General features: G+C 33.7%; 1 protein-coding gene across 1 annotated transcript; it reads left to right on the top strand.

Moving 5' to 3' along the window:
* The first annotated feature begins 369 nt into the window (after nucleotides 1-369).
* On the top strand, nucleotides 370-9,429 carry LOC134240334 (ubiquitin-conjugating enzyme E2-24 kDa-like). The gene is made up of 4 exons (XM_062722434.1): nucleotides 370-495; nucleotides 832-1,034; nucleotides 8,583-8,633; nucleotides 9,215-9,429. The coding sequence occupies exons 2-4, from the start codon at nucleotides 838-840 to the stop codon at nucleotides 9,411-9,413; spliced, it is 447 nt and encodes a 148-aa protein (XP_062578418.1). The 5' UTR covers nucleotides 370-495; nucleotides 832-837; the 3' UTR covers nucleotides 9,414-9,429.
* Nucleotides 9,430-10,316: the final 887 nt, after the last annotated feature.

The following is a 10,316-nucleotide window of genomic DNA, read 5'->3' as shown; positions in this document are numbered from 1 at the left end:
TCATTTTTTTGTGTATGTTCTTTAAATCAACTCATTTGATATAATAAAAATCTAATTAAAAATAAGTCAATTAAAAATATTTCCTGGGGTCGTTGTAATGTGTTATAACTTCTGTGTTAGTTTTCCCTGTGTACACTATACATAAAGTACGCGAATCTAATCATTGCTTAAGATCTTGGCTGTTCGATTTACCTCCCTATCGTTTCTAAAGTATTCAGATTTATATTGGTGAAGTTTGTCGATCCTGATCATGAATAAACACAATTTAGAATTCAAGTTAATTAATCTTAACCACTGATAACTTCTGTTGTAATCAAATCTATGCTTACTATTGTTTATTTTTATTTCCAAGGTAAAAATCTCAACAAGGGAGGTAAACAGAATCATCTATTCATCGGCAAATCGCACGTTTTTAATGTTGCAGATAAACTAATATTTTCCTTTGATTTTTCTGTGGTTATTTGGATTATTTCTCATCGATTTTCTTGTAAATAGGTAAGTAATATCTTGAAGAATATACGTACAAATTTTTGAATTACTCAATGAAGTATACAATGGAGTATTTTGCTTGTGAAATTAAAGCCTTTGTTACAATGATCGGTCACGGAGTCCGCTATTCATGAGTGACAAGCGCTTGCTTATATTGTTCTAATCACTCTGTGACTTTTCGATGCAAACAAGCCGATTCTGTCCTTAAAGAAGTATAATTAATAGTTTACTGTCATGCCGATTAATATTTTTTCCCAATAATGAGGCCATAATTCCACAATGTTGATGAAAATCAATAGGAACACATTGATCCAATTATCGTGTCGTTTGATCTTTTGACAGCCAGGAATGTCTTCAGACAGGGGAAGTGGCAGGGGCAGGGGTAGACGGTCCCGAGGGGGACAAAATGATGGAACCCAAAACTCAGGGCCTGATAGCCCCGCGGAAGCGAATGGACCCAGCACTTCAGTTGTATTGGAGCCCCCCGCCCCTGCCCCCAAGCCTGCTTCGAAAAGCTTTAAACCCACAGGAACAAGCATGAAGAGGTAATATAAACTTCCTGTAATATCATGATCCCGGTATTTATTATTTAAGTATTGATAGTGCAGGTTTGACTGAAGAGAAACGATGATATTAAGTGCTCTTATGACAAGGCCTCTGAGAAATGTACCTCATTTGCATATAAGATATTTTGTCATGGTTCTTAAAATCGGTCACACTTTATTGTTTATTTTGGTTATGTAATGAATCTCTGAATGCTAAGCATCATTTTAACACGCAGAATGCTGGTGTAAACTCTATGATTAACAAGAAAATGGTCAATGTTTTTAACGGTGGAAAGGTCAAAAGGTCAAATACATGCCAGAAGAAGTTAAATACACTAAACTTCATGGGGATTTCCTAAATTTGGCAGGGACTGGTCATTTAAGAGTAAAACAGATGTCAGTAGTACAAAATAAAATGGAATAGTTTTAGAATAAAATTTCACCAAAACCAATGGAATAAAGATGAATTAAAAAGAGATGGTTGAAAAAAAAATTTTGCAGGTGTAACCAGCATATGCAAATTATGCAGGGTATGGTGGTCATGTTGAAGCTGTGTATGCTTTCAGGATGAATAATGGGATATGATGAATAAGATCCGAGTACTTGACCATATCAGCTTCTGAATTATATTCCACTAAATTGATTAAAATATGCATGGATTTATTGTGTCAGTGAGTCTTAATATGTTGGTGATGCTTTCTTGAGTTTTTTTTTGTCATGTATGCAAAGGCATGCTAATGTCAAATAACATTGCATTAACATAATGTTATGATCAGTTGAAAAGATAATACATTTGGAAAATTTAAAAAAAAAAATTTAATTTTCTGATCGGAGGGTGTGTGCCAATTATGGCTGTTACTGATCTTAGTTGATAAAAAGAAATAGGTAACAACTGTTCCTTAACCAAGCACTGCAGCACTTTGGAGTGAATGTTGCATGTCATTTGGACAAAGTCTAATAAATGGAGGCATCCTATCATTGTAGCCATTAAATTGGCACAATATTATTGAACCCTCACTGCTCAATGGCACCGAGTGCCGAGTACACTATAGTGTAAGTTTAAGCCCTTTACTGGTATTTTCAAGTTTTTCTCAATGGCCAATTTCAGACTTGTCACAAAGCAATCTAGGGTTATGTAGTCCAAAAAATCTAACATTTTCCAGGCTCTTTTTACGATTTTGATATTTTACATGCCAGGAAAACGTCAAAACCAGTGCCATTACGAAAACTGAAATTCGCCGCCTCCACCTGAAGGTAGCATTCTCGGGTTAATTATTAAATCTTGGGATTTGAATTAAATGATGAATTCACAACTTATCATCAGTACAATGCCTTTAGTTCTCACAAGCATAGTTTTATGGTCTATTTATAAAATATACAGTCCAATGAAAACATTTTATCAGAGCGCTGAGTTTTGTTTTCATTTCATGCATTTTAAAATTCGACAAAACCTGCATCCAAATATCATAATGGTGTGACACTTTCTTTTCATTGATATCAGTGAGTACTACTAGCATTGTGCTACTGATAAATTTTAATTTTGGTATTTAATTCAGTTTGCAAATTGAAAATCTGCTCTGGTTAGAGATTGCTAGTTTTCATAATGGTGCCGCTTCTGACGTCAAAAAAGTCAAAAAGCCTGGAAAACGTCAGATATTTCGGACAGGGTTAATGGAGGGGTTTCAAGGGACCATATGCCCTCATTCAAGGAGAGATAATACAGTGTACAGAATTGGTGAAAATTTGAATGTATCGATCCTTTGAAGATTTTAACTCTTCTCAATAATCTTTGTTTTGTTTGTTTGTTTGTATGCTTCTTAACATCCCAGACCCTCTCGAGAACTGTTCATTCATATGGAGATGCCATCACTTTGCTGGTGGAGAGCTGCAAATTTTGTCCTATACTCCGCACTCAGGGCCATTGAGCAGTGAGGGATCTTTTTAGTGCCAGCACCTACTTGGACACTGGACTTAAGTTTATAGGTCTCATCCCAAGGACCGGTGTCCACGTCCCACAGTAGGATTCAATCCCACAACTTGTTACTCCTTACTTGACGACTCTAGAGCAGACACTCTAACCTCTGCACCATGCGTGCGACTCAATAATCATTGTACCTGAAAAGATGCAACTTACATGAAAGTTTCATCACAATTTAGTACAATTCTTTGTCATCCTTGGACTTTCAGTTAAGGCATGCCATTCTCAATGCTGCGGAATACGTAAATAATGTCTTTCAAATGGCGAAAAGATTCTCATTGGTTTAAATGAAATTAATAACAAAAGCAACTGTAAATAGTTGTTGACAACGATAAGACGACTTAATTAAGCCCCACCTCTTTGCCATAAGAAATGCTGCCATTGGATCATTGCTACACTGTCTTGTTGACATTGGTCAAAATTTCTATCCCATGTATATTTTACAGTGTTTGAAAGGCTGTGTAAATTTCAGACGCTTATTATGTAATGTCGAGAATACGACACCTTACTGAAAGTCCAAGGATAACAGAGAATTTTACCACATCAGGGACCAACCTAGACCCAAAATTTAGGGAGACTTCACTTCTCCCTGAGAGAAATTAAGGGAGAAGTTTTGAAATTTAGGGAGACTTCTTGGCGCGTGTGATGCTCACTGATCATTATAAAACTTTTTAAAAATGAAACTACATAATAATGCATTTCATTGTTTAAATAATTTTAAAATACATTTTCAATAATTTTTCTTTATTGACTATGCATGTTGACATCAGTATAAATAATTCTTTTTTAAAAGAGAAACTTTCTGAATTTTTTCCAATAACAAGGTATATCTAACAAAAAAAAAATAAAACAATGATGCCCAATGTAATTTTTTTTTCATTTCTTGCATAATATGCACAATTAACTTTCAAATAAATTCTACCTTTTCATTTAAAATTTTCAGCCTCATTGCATTATTTTCTCTTCAAAATCTGTTTCCAATAGGTTAAATTCTTTTTCTGAAAAAAGTTTGATGTACTAAGCCCTGCAAGCTGATTGAACATGTAACTTCTTAGACAGTCAGTAACTCCACAATTTAACAGTTAAATATGTCTGTATTCACAGCATGAATTAATTATTTGGTAATAAAAAAATCCAAAATCATCTTCAACATCTTTGGCATGACATCGATAGCTGACCAGCTGTTTTACGTCTGGTTGTGTGTAACTTGTAATAATGGACTTTTTCAAACACGGAAGGGTAAAATCTAGAGGAGTTCCGACAGGGTGTTCGATGCATTGGTCATATTAGTAGCGAAACAGGTGCAAGTGTCCTGCTGTTTTGTTTATTTCAGCAGTAATAAAACAAGATTTATAAAATACTGACGATTCTACCATGTTTCTTAATAGATTTTTAATGACTTTCAATAAAGAGGTTGCAAATTATAGAGCGACTTAAACTTCGCTTTTGTGATAAATTACAGCGAAGTTTGGAGCCCAAAAGCGACTATTTCGCCTCAGTCGCCCCCTAGGTTGGTCCTTGCCACATGTACATCTTGTAGATTCAAATTTGTTCAAATCATGACCTCATGGGCAAGGGCAGGGCCATAATGAGAGATCAAAGTTTTACATTTATAGGAATGATATCGAGAAAATCTATTAATTAAAAATTCTTCTCAAGAATAAGTCATTATTATAGTAACTTTATTATAGAAGCAACCTCAGGTACTGTAGTGTAGAGTCAATTTTGTTCAAATCTTGCAGTTGTGTGATGGGGTCACAGTAGACGAGTTTTGCATTTACAGAAAAAAATCTTTAAACAGTCTTGCAGTGAGTGATATGCAGGTCTTTCAGTCATAATGTGACCTAGCGACCGGTTACCGATGGCCCTGAAATCAACAGGATATATTACTATTAAGGCAGTTATCACTATCAGAGCCAGGGCAAAAATTCTCTGGTTTTCATTGCTTCATGTAACTTAAAATTGTGTCTTTTTTAAGTACTTACAGAGTTTTTTTATTAGTTTGACTTTATATTATTTTTTTTTTATCCATTTTGTTAGTGTAATGTATAACTATACATCATTTATGTACAACATTTAATTCGTACTGTACAGTATATCATGTCTATGTTTAACTTAATACAAGCAGGTATGGTGTACGTGATTAATTAGCAGTGTTACTTAAATTAGCATTGACACACGCATTAATGCTAAATAACAACTATCAGTTTTATGAAGTGTGGTATTATTAAGGTATTTTGAAATTGCCACAATTGTAATTCACAAGCAATAATCACGAAAACTAGTTTAACTAATTCAGATCTTTATATAAGTGTCTGAGTAAACATTATGCTAAGATAAAGTAAGGTTATAAAAGGTGTCAGTTTATAAACATTTTTTGGTTTGTTTGTTTGTTGGTTACTTGTTCTACAAACAACAATCAAACAACAAAAAAATGATTGGTTTTGAAACAGTTTTTCTTCATATTACTATGTAAGGGATAAATAACGAGATGGTGTTGAATAGTGTAGAGAAAACACTCTCTCCGAGGACAAAGGCCCGAGGAGGGGATGTTTTCTCTAAACTATTCAACACTACCGAGTTATTTATCTAATACTTAAAAAAATTCCCTACTTTGGGCCCATAAGAAACAGTTACCCATTCAAATATCCAACTTGCTGTAATACAGTAGGATGTAGCCCATTCAAATATCCAACCGTGACATAAACAATAGCCTAATCGAACACCCTTTTTATTCATGGACTAGTGAGCATGAAACTACATGGTGCTGATTTCATTTTAACCTTTTTCATTGTACTGAACAGTCATGAAATCAGACGAAGAATATTTTTTAATCCAATGTAAATTAGAGAGGTTCAGATAGTGTTTTGAATACTTTTGACCTGAAAACTGAAGAAAACTACAGAATTTTCATAAAAGGTTGGGAATTTGTCATTACATATCATAAGATGATGGTTTGTTGAGGAAAAGCGTTGAATTCTTATGGAGTTCCATTCGGACAATACACTGTACTTGTAATAGTGCTTAAACAGATAAAAAGATTGGCATTGTTATGCTGAACCTGCTGTAAAAAATTCCATATCAAGATCTGCAATCAAAATGATGTCGAAAAATAGATGGGCTGTCAATTATTTAAGTTCTTTTGGGAAGTACGCGGGAAAAGAATGAAACAGAGATGAATCTTAAGGGATATTTACTGATAACGGACCCTGAAATAATATTTAGCAATACGAAGTGATGCAGTTTAAGATTCAATGATTGATTGATTGTATATTGTTTAATGTCCCTCTCGAGAATTTTTCACTCATATGGAGACGTCACCGTTTGTCGGTGAAGGGCTTCAAATTTTGACCTTTACTCGGCACTTAGGGCCATTGAGCAGTGAGGGGTCTTTATCGTGCCAATGCCTGCTGCTGACACGGGACCTCGGTTTTCAAGGTCTCATCCGAAGGACCCGTTTAAGATTCAAGGTGAAAATGTGTTTATGTGTTAAATAGTGATGATTCAAAGATTTAAGATCGAAAATATTTCTAAAAGTGTGCAAAATTCGGATGAATTGTTATTTCTGTGAGCATTGGAAGTGCATTTGAAACTCAATAAATGTGATAAATGTGAAGTTAGAACGGTTATTCCGTGTGCACTGGAAATTAATTCTAATAGTATGGCAAATTTGGAGTAATTATTTTATTTTTCACATGCATTGGAAATACATTTTAAAATTGTTTTTATCTCTTTTGTTCACTGTTTTATGTTTTATGCACCTCAGTTGGGTATTTAAATATCCAACCGATAGGCAGTTGGATATTTTGAATATCCAACTGATGGCCAGTTGGATATTTTGAATATCCAACCGATGGCCAGTTGGATTTTCAAATATCCAACTAGTGCTGGTTGAATCGGTAAAATAAACCTAGACTAATAACAATGGGTGACGTCATAGAAGTTTTTTAAACCCTTCTATCCAGCACACGATTATATCCTACCTGAACATGCTGAATACCATTATAAATGTTGAACTTGTATGTTTATATACCTAGCTATTTATCCTGATTAAAGCACACAGGAATGCTTGAAAAGTTGGGAACATTATTAATTTTGCAAAAATGTTATAAGATTTAAAGCTTATAATTTTTGAAGAACACACTGTTTTCTTCCAATTAAATGTCATATATAGAACATACACATGTACTTATTAGTGTAAGTGAATAACACTTATAATTAACTTTCAATTTGGCTGTAGACATGCATAACAATTAATGTGTCGGGGTGTTCTTCAGAGATGTTTGAAATTTAAATAAAAGGAGCAGTTTTAAACTTGTAAGATCTTACAAATGAAATGTAACAAGCAATATCAAAGAATTGTGGTCTCCTTCTTTCAGGGTCAAACTCTTATTATTGGGGAGCAGTCATATTTTAACTACTTTTTCTCAATTCTGTCCATCATATTTTAAAAAAAAAGTTCTTTATTGGAGTAATATTAAATATTGTGTTAAATTAAGGCATTGGTTAAAGTTTTTAAAGTCAGACGTCAAGGTCATATAAGAGGTAAAAGACTTGTCACAAGTAAGGAACGTGAAAATTTGAAAGCCCTCTTTCTTCATGTAGGCGAAGAGATCTTGTTGCAGATAATACATTTGTGAAAAATTGGCAAAGATATTTTTTTTTAATCTTCAAGGTCAAGGTTATGAGGTCATAAACCATAAGTTTTGACACAGGTAATAATGGTGTGAATATGAAAGCCTTCTCTCATTCAAAGCTCATGACCTAGTTTAAAGTTTCTGTGATAGACAGACACTATATGCCATATATGGATGAACAGACAACTGGACAAAAAAAGATTTCATGTTCCCTTGATTTTGCAAGGAGGGAGGAAGAAAATTATTTGCATTTTCTCTTTGAGAAGGCAGTAATCAGTAAGAGTTTGGATTTTTCAAATGTAAATAAATTACAATGTAGGGCAATTACAGGGGGCAGCAGTAACAATTATAGTAGTCGTTTGTATAGATACGACAGTAAATTATGTTGAATTTTAAAGGACAAGATTGGGTAAAGGTCAGATATAGCCTAGCTGATTCTAATTTGATTCAGATCTTACATGTATAAGTATATAGGCCACAACAGGGTGACAAAGAAGAACAAATTTTCTCAATTCTGGTGAAATTTTGTAAAATGCTAAATGCTTTTCAGTTCAGTTGGTAACATAGCTATAGAGCACAAACTTGCCTACCTGAGATTTTAATGTATATACACAGCAAGTACTCAATACAAGATAGGCATGCTTGTGCACTATGTTTTCTGAAACAAAATATGCTTTAAAACTGATGAAAATTTCAATATTAGTACATGTAGTAAGAAAAATTTGAAATTTAACTTGAAATTGTAAGATTTCCAGCTCATTTGATTCAGTCACTCAGGCAAATTTGTTCATGAGACTGCATATTGATTTTTCAGGGATTAGGTATAATGAATTTTTTGAATTCATGAATTTACAATATTATATTTATTCAGCACATTTGTCATCTTCTTAATTAATACATGCATGATTGTATTATATCTTTGGTATCTTTCAGAATTCAAAAAGAATTAGCAGAGATTACAATTGACCCACCTCCCAACTGTAGGTGAGTTAAATTTTATTTTAAATGATTTTGAAGTACCAGAGGAAATATCCCAGTTGATATGTACACTATATGAATAACCTTATTTATATTCAGTATTTTCATGACAGACTGTTCTAATGTGGATGTAGTGAATGCTGTTGAATATTAATGCTTCTCTCTACATATGGCTCTATTGATTTTTTTCAAGGTTAATTCTCCTTTCTAATTCTATGGGCATTTGTGCAGTGGTTATATTTATAGAAGCATGTATATCTGCTGCACATACAGTTATCTAACATTAAAATTGATATAAAGTCTTTGATTCAATTTTGATGGGTTACCTGGCCATAAAATCTATGTAATTTATCTTTCATGGCTTTGTTTGAATTTTGATTGTATGACTGTAAAAGAAGTGAGCAAAGTGGCCCCATAATGATGACCCAAATAGCTTGTACAATACAAGTAGTACATTAAAGTACTTTTGTGAATTAGACCCTTCACTGCTACACACTTCAGGATTAAGTTTGATTGAAGATATAAAACTTTGATTATTTTTGTATAGGGGATTAAGATATAACTTGACGTGTTTTATTATCTTACAGTGCTGGTCCAAAGGGAGACAATATGTACGAGTGGGTGTCCACCATTTTAGGACCCCCGGGGTCAGTGTATGAGGGTGGGGTCTTCTTTCTGGACATTCACTTCTCAGCAGATTATCCATTTAAGCCACCAAAGGTACAGGTTTTATTTGTTGTCAATGAATTAAGAAGCATGACAGGACAGATTGCATGTTGTATTTAAACTAGACTTGGCAACTCATCTAACCTAGAGAAACATTAATCAGCGGGAATGATGGTAATCAGTTGCAAATGAACAATGGGCTTAATCATCAAACATGCATGTTCTTTATTGTTTTATCATGGTTATTAATTTTCATGAATTTTTAAAAACTGTTTTCTGAGTGGAATGGTTAAAATTTGTAAATAAAAGTTTATTTTGATGATTTTGCATCATCTTTTTCTACAAGGATGCTCTCTTTGCTGTGCTTAGCCAAGTTTTCATACAATGGTAAATGAAAAAACAAACAAACAAACTATTGTTTACACCACAGTATGTGACATCCTTTTACGAATTCACCTGAATCACTCAGGTAAACAATTGCTCTCTGTTTTTGTCATTAATTATCTGTTGTGCATCAGTCATAAACTTTTGAAAATAATCTTTGATAGATGAACCAATTATTAGCTTATACTGTATCATTTAAATTGCGAATTTCAAGATACCCCCCTTCCCCGGGGCTAAGGGTTGGGGTAAAACCTTCCAGATTTAGTCTTTAAAGAGCTTTTCCTTTACTTCTGCATGGACATAAAGCAATCAAATTGTTGTGATGATTATAATAAAGATTGAGCACTAGATATACCCAAATTTTGAAATTCATGGCCTCAATATTGGGGGCACTGGAGTTGGATGGGCTCAGTTGATCATATAGTGAAAATGAATGGCCTGATCTTGTAAAATCTTCACTCCTCTGTAGATTTTGCAAACAAACTATGTCCATGGTGCGGAATGATGCTTCAATCTTCCAAAATTAGAATTTCATGTCCCTGCATGAGTCAGCAGTTCTAATGTTAGAGTAGGGCATTATCATGAACATAATGAACATGGTTTATCTTTTTCAATAAAATTTACCTGATAATGTGTACT

This window comes from Saccostrea cucullata, unplaced genomic scaffold, assembly GCF_032062105.1.
Source record: "Saccostrea cucullata isolate Sc308-1 unplaced genomic scaffold, CSIRO_AGI_Scuc_v1 ctg17476, whole genome shotgun sequence".
Lineage (NCBI taxonomy): Eukaryota > Metazoa > Mollusca > Bivalvia > Ostreida > Ostreidae > Saccostrea > Saccostrea cuccullata.
Note: the sequence above shows the minus strand (reverse complement) of the source record. Positions and strands in the feature narration are given on the sequence as shown.

Bases quoted from the DNA above. Each gene is read 5' to 3' on its own strand.
- LOC134240334 (XM_062722434.1), top strand. From the start codon at position 838: ATGTCTTCAGACAGGGGAAGTGGCAGGGGCAGGGGTAGACGGTCCCGA. The intron at 1,035-8,582 runs GTAATATAAACT...GGTATCTTTCAG, and splicing joins ACAGGAACAAGCATGAAGAG to AATTCAAAAAGAATTAGCAG. The intron at 8,634-9,214 runs GTGAGTTAAATT...ATTATCTTACAG, and splicing joins GACCCACCTCCCAACTGTAG to TGCTGGTCCAAAGGGAGACA.